This window comes from Heterobasidion irregulare (genome assembly GCF_000320585.1).
Source record: "Heterobasidion irregulare TC 32-1 unplaced genomic scaffold scaffold_08, whole genome shotgun sequence".
NCBI lineage: Eukaryota > Fungi > Basidiomycota > Agaricomycetes > Russulales > Bondarzewiaceae > Heterobasidion > Heterobasidion irregulare.
This window is the reverse complement of record NW_009258204.1, coordinates 1314959-1326802: the sequence shown is the minus strand read 5'-3', so window position 1 is coordinate 1326802 and position 11844 is coordinate 1314959. Positions and strand designations below refer to the sequence as shown.

Here is an 11844-nt window from a genome sequence, read left to right as displayed (position 1 = left end):
TCACCTCGATACTTTTGGCCTTGTCTTGCACTCTCTGTACATATATGCTCTCTGATGATGACAGTGATTGGTGGGAAAAGTTGTTGGTTATATTCACTTCCAGGACATTGACGTAAGCAGGGCAATTTACAGCATGTAACTACTTTGCAGTACAGTGCACACGAAGAAACTCATACACATCAGGAACTGAAAATCAACCTATCCGACTTGAAGGTGCCAGAGTCAATGCTAGGAAAGCATACATGAGTGTGGTTGCAGCGTTGGTCAATGGAAAAAAAATTACTTGAAATGGTCCATGTTAACCGGGGCTTTGAATACGATGAGCGCATGCGACGCATCGTGAGCCCCATCCTCCTCACACTGGCTGCACAAATCTGCAGGACACGTTGGGCAGTGAAACCACTTGCCGGAGATGGAATGGGAAGGATGGCGCTGGCAGACCGTGCGCTTGTGTTTCACAGCTGCTTGATAATATAGTGAGAATTCATGGTTGACGCAAACTGTTAACAAACTGGCTTACTACTCGTATGTACCGATGGACCCGCAGGGCTTTTGTATCTGCGAAGCAAGTCAGATTCGACGATGATAGCAGATCATTTGCCTTACAATCCAGAAATGGAAGATAGCGACGGTATTTCTCGGGCTCCATCAAGACCACGGATTTTGACGAAGATGTGACAAGGGTCATGAAGTATGAATGAGACCTGATCGCACTCATCACACTACATAGAAAAATTCAAAGACGCGGCCCCGTCTACGACTGATGTATCAAAACAAGATGTTGGGCATACACACCAGATAGTACAAAGGCGACTTTGAGGGGCACGAAACACACCGGTATTGAGCGCCGATGATGGGCTAAAAGAAAGAAACCATTTCAAAAGTCAACATTGCCCGCAGCATTTTTCCCGAATGATCATACCTGCTTGCACCCGTTACATGAACGGCTGCAGTCCAAAAATCAACGAATTAAGGCGCCAATGCAATAGGTTTGACTGACCGATTTTCGTCTGCTGGCCTTGTAGTGTCAGTGGATGATCCAATCGAGAGTTCTCCCACACTGGTGCTTGACCTGAGCCTTGAGGGTATTGCAGTCAAGAAGGTGTGAACCGGGTGGATTTCGTGGACAGCCCTTTCTCATCCATTGAGTATTGCGTAGACGCTTGATCATACTGAGCTTGACTCACCGGTAACAAGCCAGACACAAGATGTAATCCTCGCAAACCGCACAATCCCACCTCTTCCCTGTGATCATAGCGGAGCAGATTGAGCATTTCGAAGGACCGGCCCCTCCTTGCTCTGAAGAACAGACCACTCGCATCAAATTCCGCGGCGATTTCTCTGAGCTTACCAATGTCGACCCAGCAGCCATCCATACAGAATTGCTCAAAGAATGCATGCCTGAGTTGCGTCCGGGAATTGGATGCTGCGCGAGTACTCATACTCATGGTGTGGTCGTATCCATGAGAATTAAAACAGTCGACACAGAGCATGTACTCTAGGACACAGGTCGACGAGGAAGACCTTGTTGGCGACTGCAGTGGCGAATAATCGGGAGAGTGAAGCCCTCCATCTACGCATTCATGTGTGAAGTGCGACCCAGCAGTACACCCTTTCTCTCCGCATGTGTCGCACACGTAACGGAGGAGGTCAAATGCACCACCACACCCAGAGCAGTTAGTGATTCCGTTGAGCAAGGTATTTGCGGCCCGAACGGGGCTAGCATTTGTACTCAGAGTCTCCAATGAAAGCACGTCAGACATGGTGTCGGAGTCTGAGTTGATGGATGTGGGAGGGATGAAACTGCTACTCGATTCTTCGGACGTGTCCAGCTGGGAGTTGGACCTATCGCCGTCCAAACCTGAATCCGAGATGTCGACGGTAGGGGACATAGGTCGGGTGGGTATGGTATGGCCGTGCTGTGGCATCACGGTGAGCAAAAAAGGCCGAGAGGCGATCAGCCACTCCTGTATTCTGTTTTTATTTGTCGTCTGTACACAGTCAACCTGCGGATCAGGGGCTGCGAACGAGTTCTAGAGAAAGCACTGACGGGTCCTGATATATCAGACTGCGTGTTTCCAATCGATCTTCTGTCTCCATCCCCATTCCTCGGAGATCTAACATGTCTGCTGACGGTGACAGCATCGTCTGCGATTACCGTAGGTGCAGAATGGCTTGAGACTGACGGCTCCAGCCCACCACACTGGTCGTGTATACGGATAGACACAGTGGTCCCTCCATCACGACTGTTCCTGTGGTATACACGTTAAGGAATATATCGAAGTTTTTCACTCTAAACGTACCCAAAACAAAGCTGAACCATGTCGTCAAATTCGGCATCATTCTTGATAGGACATTCGTCGCAGTCATCGTGCATCCAAATCATTTTCAAGAACTGCGGTGCGATACCGTAAATACAATTGATCTAAGACAAACAAATGAGCACTTGCGGATTGAAGATCGACCCATACTTACCTTTTCTACTAGATAACCGTATGCACGGATTGTTGACCCGAAAGTAAATCGGTGTGGGTCTCGGTGTCGATAATGACACAATACTACGAGCTGTGCGCCGTTCGTGTCGCTAGACATAGATCCTTGCTGTGGTATGAGTCCGGTTACTGGTATGAGGGGGTCAAAGGATGGTTGAGAAGGGTTTGGAGGATAGAATGTGGGGGTGGTGCACATGTCAGCCCATGTGTGGACTCCCCCGTCTGGTTCCACGTCCCGGAATAGCAGGTTAACGCCTGCATTCACTATGATTCTCGAGGGGATCTACGTGAACTCTACCGTATCCATATCGTCCTTTCCAATCACTGCCAGACATTCAGGCTCCACATCGTCTGCCGAGTTGCCGTTGTGCAGCAGTTTGCCATTATGGTGGCAAAGTGAGCGCTTTAGCAGCGAAAGCACCTCCAAATGAACGGCAATCTGGGTTTTGCGTAGAGATTCATGCACACTTTTCGCGCAGTCTAAACAGTCTGGTCAGCTGCGTTCCCTGTCAGATGTGGAAAGCACTTTTATACCTCTCTCATTAATTCTTTGGCCACATGAGTCTTGGGCGCAGTGTATAATGCTGCGCATCTACCAAACGAGCCATGAAGCACTATGAACCGCTTGACCCCAATCGTCATCGCCCTTCTCTAGGGTCTCTACTCTCTCAACTTCGTCCTTACCAAGCCTCAACCCATTGTACAGATGTGGAAACACCCCTTCGCCGCCACGCGCTCCGCAGACCTGCGCCTGCGGATCCTCCCATCTAATTTTATCCTCAACCTTATCGTACACGATGCGCAGGACGTAGACGCGCGAGACGTCTTTGAAGAAAAACTTGAGAGTGCCTGGCACCTGGGTCGCCGTGGACAGATGTATGAACCCGGAGGACTGGTCGAGGTCGCTCACGGGCAGAGCATCAGGGAGTTGGGCATGCTCGGGGACCAGAGAGGAGGATGGGATGAGCTTGTAGACGTATTTGGGTTTGGAATCATCGGACATGGTGGTGATTTTGATCAATCGAAGCCTTCGACATTGCTGTGATTGTTGAGGGCGTGGAGAACCTTGTTTGCCCTTGTTTACAACGCTTTAGGACGTGGATGACAAGATTTGATGACATCGCCGCGGATCGCAAGTTAGCATGATATACTGGTTTCCTGCCAGAGAACTTGCAAGCAAGATGATTGTGACGATGAGTATCTCTTAACATGTGATTTTGGTGATAACACGGACTAACACATGAGCCAGCGAGAGCGAGATGCAACGAGTAGCAAGAGGAAAGCTAAGACAAAACTGGAGATGTGACCAAGAAAGTAATATGCAGCGATAAAAGGCGTGCAAGCAAGGAGCAATGATCATGATCAATGGTTGACTGAACTGAATATAAAAGGTCCGACGACGAAATCATCGAGCTTCGAGTAGTCTCTGCAGCTGATCCTATGCAGAAGATAGCCGTCCCACGTAAGAGCTTCAAGAGACGAATCAGTAAGGATTCAAGCTGTAAAAGTTCTCATTAGAAAGACGATAAGGAAAAAGAGTTTCGCTAGAGACAGAAAACATACAGACGGGTCAGGTCAGCACTATTAGATATGATGAAGAGAGGAGGGACATACAACTAGTCAAGTCTAATACCTAAATCAAAGGCCTGCCCTTCTAGTTGAGCGATGTCATTCTAGATTCCTCGGTGCGGGTTTGCTCATGAGCTCGATCTCATAACTCGTACTGTCTAGGATCTACCGCACGAGATCGATGTTGAGCAGCTGGGCGGAGGCGGTAGGGGCAACAAGGGAAGCAGGCCTATAAGTGCTAGTTATGAGGTCCATGTTGACGTGCCAGTAGATCATATATCCGAGTCTAGCTCTTAGCGGCGAACTTCAGTTGGAACAGTCACTGCGGCACTGAGTGCAGGCGCCTGGCAGGAGCGAACGTGCTTAAAAATGTCAGGAAGTTCATAGTCTTGATAGAGGTTTCGTCAGAGAAAAGCTTCGAACATGAATGAAGACGGATTGTAACTCTGATTGATACTTATATGCAACGAAACATTGGATTTCACCGTCTTACTCATGATCGTGTTTTATTCATTTTTTCATATCAAGTTCCTCTGCCAGAATTTGCATTGCCTGAAAATGAAGCAAAAGGAAGGTCAGCGAGCGGTTCCATAGAAGAGGTACGCACTAACCAAGTGCTTACTAAGAAACCTCGATTGCTGGAACCCGCCGGTCACGATCCACAGACCGCGCTGGCCGGTCGGGCGAAAACAATTATTCAGCTCTCCTTCTGCGTCTAGTCCCCAAATCTTGTTGCCAATCTTGTCTGTAATCCGGGGACCAAATAAAGACGTGGCGTTCATTATCATGGGAAGGTTTCCAGTACTGACGAAGACATGAGGAGAAGATGATACGGAAGACAAGGCGAGCAGAACATACGCAAGAACTACAACATCGGCCGGGAGGCGTGATCCATCGCTTAACACAAGCTCGTGGGGCTGTAATCGATCAATCTCAACACCACTTTTGATCTGAATGTCACCATCAATTATTGACTGCCCACAGGTGAAGTCGATCACTGAGGCCACAGAGGTCAAACGAATAGTCTAGGCAGCATGTAAAGGAACACTTACTTGTGCCACTATTCGATTTTTGAAGTAAAAACCCGATCAAGCCAACTTCGCCTGCGCCAGGCTCGAGTTCCCATGTCAAATTGAACCCACGCTTGCGAAGTCCCTCTAGCAGTTGCTTGTCCATTTTTTTTTTTTTTTTTTTTTTTTTTTTTTTTTTTTAATCCCATTTATTGTCGTATCAGGGTAACAGAACCCTATGTTCGACATTTCAAGTACATATGAACCTTCCCTTTCCTTCCTGTGCGCCCAACCTTGCCTCCGAACCAGCTCCGGTCGTGTGAATTTGAGGGTTGATCCTTGCCGGCGAATATTGTGTGAAAAGAACTGGGCTCGTTCAAGAATGATGCTCGCCCGCTTGCGCGGGCATGCACGAATGAGAGACGTGAGACCTGTGAGTTGGCGAAAAAACGCTGTGAAGTGGTAAGGGCGGGGGGGGGGGGGGTTCTGATCAACTAGGGCATGGCGTGTCGAATGTGGTCGGCGGTGGACGTTTGGTGTAGGTGGGGAGTGACCTGAAAAGAAACCTCGGCAACTCCCTCCGAATCTGAGCCTTGCACTGCCAGCTGCCCCAATTCCCCCGTTGCTTCCTACTCCTCAACCGGATCTACACACGCATCGCGGGAGGCTAAGTCCGCGCCTGCGTACTTCATTCGAGCAAAGCGTGGAGTTTGAAGAAAGGTGAATTGTGGGGTAGATGTTGGACAGGATGCCATGGGTCATCGAGATAGGAGGGCTGTTCGATGCGAGTCGTTGCCCTGAGGAAAAAGGGACAGCGAAGCGTGATCATATCTTATGTACGAGGGCGGATCTCACCGTATTGTGTGGGGAATCGGCCTGTATCTTGAACATAGCGAAGGAGAGGCTTGAAGGCCTCCTGGTCTGCAAGTAGAAAGGAAAGTGGGACATCACGGTGCCTCGGCCAGTTACTGAGTAGAACGTGCCTTTCGAAGCTATATTTTGGGCAGTCCAATAAGAAGTGCTTCACCGTTTCGTCCGGCTCACCACAGGCCGGGCAACGGGAGGAGTCGACGGCCTTAATGCGATGCAGGTACTTGTTAAGCGGGATATGGCCTGTGCGAAGTTGAAATATTAGACTGATCTGGCCTCGTCGAAGCTCCTCTTCTTGGACCAGCTTGAGGAAGTGCTTAGATGGGAGCTTGGGGTCAATGCGAGAGAGCTTGGCGTATCGCGGGGAGGCCTTCCATAGTGTGTTCCACTTCCTCATAACCTTCTGGAGCAGGATCTGGCGCGTCGCAGATATTCCTATGGGAGGGCTGCCTTTAAAGTCTCTCAGGAGTTTGGGTAGAGACTTAACTGGGCTTGAGCGACCCCCGGCCGCTTCTTTGGCGGCCACATCAGCCATTTCATTTCCCTCGATCCCTTCGTGTCCAGCTACCCAGCGGAATTCCACTTGAAAGTCTGTCCCTTTTCGACTGCGCTTGAGATCCTGCAGCAGGCGCTGAACTTCAACGGCTAAGTACTGGCCTGGACCAGCGCGGGGGTGGAGGGTCGCCTTCAGCGCAGCCTGGTTGTCGAGATTGATGGAGATGGGTACGTTGGAGTTTCGTTCAGTGCTAATTAGATGGAGGGCTAAAAGTGTGCCTAGAACTTCAGCATCGTACACAGTGTGTTCTGTGTCTGTGCCGAGGTGGAAGAACAGGGTTCGAGGCGGTTTGTTGTCGCGCAGAAGAACTGCTGCAGCCCCGATCTGTCCGTCCTGACCGGAGCCATCGGAGTATACCCTGATTTGGGCCTGCTGGGAGCCGTCTTGTGCTACAGAGTCATCGCGGGAGTCTGGGATAGACCAACTAGCAAGCGGGCGGGCACCTGGACGGGAGGTGACAGCTCGTATCTTCTCAAAGTGCGCAGGGTGGAGGTGGTTGAGGTGAAGGAGGTGATGAAGCGGGGACTTGTGTCGCTTGACGTATGTGCGGGCACAGAGTTTGACTAGAGGACTGAGAGGGTGTGAAGGTGGTAGCGATACTAGGCGTGTGGCGGCACGGGCGCAGTGCTTTTCGATGAGGAGTTCCATTGGGAGGGTGTTGGCATGAGCATCGAGGGTGTCCGTGGCAGACGTGGGCAACCCTCCCATAATGGCTCTTGCGGCCGTTCTCTGTGCCCGCGCGAGCGCTTTTATAGCACCGACAGAGCCTAACCGACGTTTGTTGAGACCCCCGCCGTGGATGGGTGTGCACCATACATCAGCTGCATAGAGCATCTTTGGGATCGCTACTCCTATGTACATCTGCCGGAGCTGAGCAGGTTTCAGTCCAAAGGAGGGCTTAGCGAGACGACTTAGCTGGTTAGTCCAGGCAGCTCCTTTTCCCGCTGCCTGTTGCGCCTGAATATGCCAGCGGAGCTCCTGATCAAAAAGGACTCCCAGGTAACGAGCGCTGGGGCTGGGCTGGATAATGGCAAGATTGGGAATGACAAGCGGTGGACGTGTGAGCGCCCTCTTCTTTCCTGGGCGCGTAGGGTCCGTTTCCTTCGCTTGTGTGAAGTCGAGAAGGGCAAACTTGCTCGGCTCAAATTGGGAGTTGTGGTCGCGAGACCACTGCATAGCGCCTCCTTCGCGTGTCATCATGTCAGCCAGGATTTGGTGTGTGTCCACGAAGGAGTGGCCAATGGCCAAGAGGGCTGTGTCGTCGACATATGAGAGGACGTATTCATTTGTCTTTTGGGCTACCTTGGGGATGGAGAGAATATCAGCGTTGTAGAGAATATACAAGATCATGGAAAGCGGGTCGCCTTGACCGATGCCATTGATGACCTGAATGGCCGGCGAGACATAGTCGTCAAAGCGTAGGGCGGTGCGACGGTTGCTGAGCAGGTTTTTCACAAATGAAATGTACTTAGCTGGAATGCCTCGTTTCCGCATGTTATGCAGGAGCCGATCTGTAACAGCGTTGGGGAATGCTCCTTCTATGTCTAGGAACAGGACCGAGGCAACTTGCTTTTGACGCCAGGCGTGCTTGACCTTCTGTATGAGCAAGTGCATCGAGTCAGTGGTGGTGTGTCCCGGACGTCCTCCGAAATGTGTGGGTGGTAGTACTCCCTCGTGCTTCTCTCCTATAAAGGTAAGTTGTTCGGCAATGATAGCAGACAGCAGCTTAGCGGTAGTGTTCAGCAAAGCAATTGGTCGGTATGACTTGGGAACGTCATATCTTGGCTTGCCCGGTTTGCGAAGGACAACGGTTGTGAACTCCCGCCACGGATCAAAGTATGTATCTAAGGCAAAGAAAGCTCTATACAGGTGGAATAAAAATTCGATCAGTGTATCCATGCACCGCACCAGGACGACATTAGGGATTCCATCAGGACCCGGTGCCTTATACAGGCTCAGCCGATTTGCATTCCTACGGATAGTATCTCGAGTGATGGGCTGAAATTTACATACCGGCCGAGGGTAGACAAACCCAGGGTCAATGTCTGTATGCTCTGGAGGTGGAGGGAAGAAGGCGGTGGCCAAGGCCTTTGCCTTGTCTTCGTTGGAGTCCACTAACTGTTCGTTACCTTCCGCATCCTTTACCTTTAAAGTTGGGATCCGAGTTTTTCCCCCATCACCCGACGGGGTTGAGATGTACCGGTTTGCCGTCCAGATGTCGTTACTGCTGGCCTCATCTAGCCAGTCCTTCCAGTGCCGTTCTTTTGTCAAGCGGATGGCCTTGGTGTACTTAGCCTTGGCCGCCTGTAGGTCAGCATGGAGAGGGTGACCTGGCACATCGCGCAGCCTATAGCATTTGCGGGTGAGGGAGACTATCGATCGTCGAAGTTTTCCCAGATCCTTTGTCCACCATCGCTTGGAGTGAGGGCACGGGTTGGCTGTAGGGACCACCTCATCAATCGTGTGCTGAATAGCACTGATGATGTGCCTTCCCGCATCGTCGACTTCCTGTAGAGTGGTCAGTGCACGGGGGGGCTTGGCCGAGAGATACTCATCTAGCTTCTTTTCAAAGATTTCCCAATCCGTGCTACGGAAGTCTCGCCTTGGGGGGAGGTTTTTGTGCGGGACTTGGAGGTCGAGAATACTTACTATGGGGAGATGATCGGAGGTGGGTCCTTGAAGAGCGGGCATGGTGTCGCATGAAACGAGGGCTTCTAGCGTGTGGGGTGTACAGAATACGTTGTCGAGCCGAGACCATTTCTTTGAGACTAGGTGTTGGTGTGTTGGGATACCAGGAGGGAGGGCCATGCGTAGGTCGAGGTCGGCTAGGGTATGAAGCAGGTAGTTGGCTTCCTCCATTGCCTCCATCGTGAAAAGTCGTGTGTCGTCAGCATGGTCCCAGAGAGGATGGTGCCGGTTAAAGTCCCCTAGCCATATCAGGTGCGCATCGGCGTAGGGGAAAATGACATCACCTTTCTGTCGGCAGAAATCTCCCAAAGTGTTCAGCGTGCGTCGATGGTTGCAGTCATTGTAGATGTTGAACAGGGTGAGAATGCCGAAATCGCCCATGAATTGAACCACTGTGACATCGTTGGAGGGGAATTCTATTTGTCGCCAAGAGCAGGAGAGCAAATTGGAGCGGATTAGTAGTACCGAGCGTTTAGGCTCGTTTGAAGATAAGTGAGTCGAAGGGTATAGTACATGCCAGTCATGCGAGGCTCTGGTGTTCCCCAAGAAGTCGATGTACGGCTCTTGGAAAGCGATCACATCATACTCATCATACGCTCTCGTATTCAGAGACCCATGCTGGGTGATATCCGAGGTATTTACATTTTCCTGCCAGATGCGTAATTGGGACGAGTACTCCTTAGGAGCGTGAATCATTGATCGTCCCAGCGCGTGGGAGGCAATTGCCTCTGTAAACCAGGTGGACCTAGGTCGCTCTCAGGACGTAGGGTCATGTAGGACAGAGAAGGAGATGCCGACGTTTGCGGCGACTGGCCCCTTGAGGGCACCTGCAAGTGCTGAGATGGCACGTTTAAGGGCAGCCCATGGGACAGCTCCCTGTAGGGGCGCTGATCACGCTCGAGGTCATCTGGGTGGCGGTTCTGAGACCGCTGATGAGTTGCACTCTGAGACTGCGTCTGCGTCGGTGCGAAGTAGCCCGGAATAGTGGACTGCGTGCGAGGAGCAGCCGAAGCCGTTTTCTCGCGAGTACTATGGACAGCAAATTCGTCAGGGTACCGGCGGTCCATAGGGACTTTAGCTGGTAACCGGAAATGAGTACGAGGGTCTTCTGTAGGGAAGTACTTGTACTGGTTATCAGGTCGGCGTTCGTCGAGCAGCTGACACCTTTTAAGGAATTCCGGACAATTCCGGTCCCAGCTGGCATGCGTGTTCACCCTACAGGACACGCAATGGAGGGTCCGATATGCGTTGCAGTCAACAGTCTTATGACTGGTCTGACCACAGGTGCCGCATGCGCTCTGATGGTTACAGTTGCGAGCGATGTGGCCATAGCCCTGACAGTTACTGCACCGAATTGGTTCGGCCTTGAGCCGTTCGGGTAGAACCCGTCGCCCATGGATGGTGATACCATCCATGATCAATCGGTTTGCGATATCCATCGAAGAGACATTGAGAATGCAGTGACCTACCATTTGGGTAGGATGCCTCTTTTCTTTGGGCTTGACCCAGCGAGCGGAGGGAAGAGACAGTGTGGGGAGCTTATACCTTTCTTCAAGCTCCCTGAGATCAGCGGGGACATCTGGGCGGAAAGTGAAGGGGACGAAACGGAGGAGGAGAGGGAAGAGACGGAGTTTGACTGCTGCTCCGTTGCCGAAGGCATTTGCAAAGGGCGAGCTCACCGGGGGGGAGCGAATCCAGTCTGCGGCTTCCTTCGAGTTGAATTGGAAGATGATTCCACCGTTTTGGATTCTAAAAATGTCCTCGATAACTATGTCGCAAGAGGGGCGGGGTTCGGCCGTCTTGCAGAAGTGGATTGCCGTGTCGCGGATGGATTCGAGACTGCGCGCCGGGACCGTCTCGCTTCCAGGGTAGCTCAGATCGACAAGAATTTGCCTGGCCTTCAGAATAGACTGTCGGGCTACTTTGGGATCGACAAGGTTCTGCCCATGACCGCTGGCGGAGGTATTAAGGAGCGCGTTGCGATACGACCAGGAGGGGTCGGGATGTGGGACGGAGGAGGTCAACGGGGTGGAGGGGATGGGGATGGAATCAACTCGTTTAGCGACCTCTTTCAGTTTCTCGGATACTTCCCGCATTCCCGTAAGGAGCATCTTGCTATCCTCTGCTTGGCTCTGGCGTGAACTTTCTATGTTGTCCTTTAGCTTCTGAAGGGAGTCTGATTCCGCCTGTGAATGGGAGGGGAAGTCGCATAGGGAGGCGATCGAGATTTCCACCGAGGAGCTGGAGGCCTTCAAAGATTCACTCATATAAGCGAGTTGATTAATGTCCGGACTCAGCTTGTCCAGGACCATTTCCGTAACTCTCCCTGCAATGCTCTCCACTTTTAGGTCCTCGTCAATCTCTCCCAATAGCAAGGCAACTGCCTGAACCAATGTTTTCGCTGTAGCCGGCATTTTGGCACCCTGAGAGATATGCCATAGCGAGGTGCGTAGAGTGTCGATAGTGATTTCTTCACCCAGGATAACCATCAAATTCTTTTCCAGTATAGTTTTTGCTTCATCCGCATCCTTTACTTCTGAAGGTGAGGCCTCCATGAGCTCGTCTATGTCCATTGAGCGCGTTGGGCGGCGCCCAGGTGAGCCAAGACCCCGAACCGTCGATGGTGACTTCGTCGATTTCGACGCCCGGGTTAGGGGTG

The 11844-nt window shown here is 51.5% G+C and overlaps 5 protein-coding genes across 5 annotated transcripts; all 5 read right to left on the bottom strand.

Moving 5' to 3' along the window:
* Positions 1-69: 69 nt before the first annotated feature.
* HETIRDRAFT_151559 (uncharacterized protein) lies at positions 70-3254 on the bottom strand. Its single transcript, XM_009550990.1, has 13 exons — positions 3027-3254; positions 2476-2972; positions 2304-2425; positions 2051-2252; positions 1352-1919; positions 1188-1245; positions 1001-1078; positions 923-947; positions 796-858; positions 607-722; positions 521-558; positions 284-464; positions 70-228 (listed from the first exon to the last, which is right to left on the bottom strand). Exons 2-13 carry the CDS (start codon positions 2686-2688, stop codon positions 180-182), a joined length of 1713 nt encoding a protein of 570 aa, XP_009549285.1. The 5' UTR covers positions 2689-2972; positions 3027-3254; the 3' UTR covers positions 70-179.
* HETIRDRAFT_324453 (uncharacterized protein) lies at positions 3085-3495 on the bottom strand (the record flags this gene model as incomplete). Its single annotated transcript, XM_009550989.1, has 1 exon — positions 3085-3495. The coding sequence occupies one exon, from the start codon at positions 3493-3495 to the stop codon at positions 3085-3087; it is 411 nt and encodes a 136-aa protein (XP_009549284.1).
* Positions 3496-4571: 1076 nt separating this feature from the next.
* Positions 4572-5237, bottom strand: HETIRDRAFT_428722 (uncharacterized protein; the record flags this gene model as incomplete). The annotated part of the gene is made up of 4 exons (XM_009550988.1): positions 4572-4613; positions 4673-4865; positions 4920-5058; positions 5114-5237. The coding sequence occupies 4 exons, from the start codon at positions 5235-5237 to the stop codon at positions 4572-4574; spliced, it is 498 nt and encodes a 165-aa protein (XP_009549283.1).
* A 1026-nt stretch (positions 5238-6263) lies between these two features.
* On the bottom strand, positions 6264-6530 carry HETIRDRAFT_28211 (uncharacterized protein; the record flags this gene model as incomplete). Its single annotated transcript, XM_009550433.1, has 1 exon — positions 6264-6530. A coding segment is annotated over one exon (267 nt), but the record flags the coding sequence as incomplete, so codon positions are not given.
* A 3347-nt stretch (positions 6531-9877) lies between these two features.
* HETIRDRAFT_420185 (uncharacterized protein) lies at positions 9878-11758 on the bottom strand (the record flags this gene model as incomplete). Its single annotated transcript, XM_009550987.1, has 1 exon — positions 9878-11758. One exon carries the CDS (start codon positions 11756-11758, stop codon positions 9878-9880), a length of 1881 nt encoding a protein of 626 aa, XP_009549282.1.
* Between the last annotated feature and the right edge of the window lie 86 nt (positions 11759-11844).

Excerpts from the sequence above, each read along its gene's own strand:
- HETIRDRAFT_151559 (XM_009550990.1), bottom strand. The coding sequence starts at position 2,688 with ATGTGCACCACCCCCACATTCTATCCTCCAAACCCTTCTCAACCATCC. Across the intron at positions 948-1,000 it reads AGGCCAGCAGACGAAAATCG|CCGTTCATGTAACGGGTGCA; the intron begins GTCAGTCAAACC and ends TTTGGACTGCAG. Across the intron at positions 559-606 it reads CTATCTTCCATTTCTGGATT|ATACAAAAGCCCTGCGGGTC; the intron begins GTAAGGCAAATG and ends CTTGCTTCGCAG.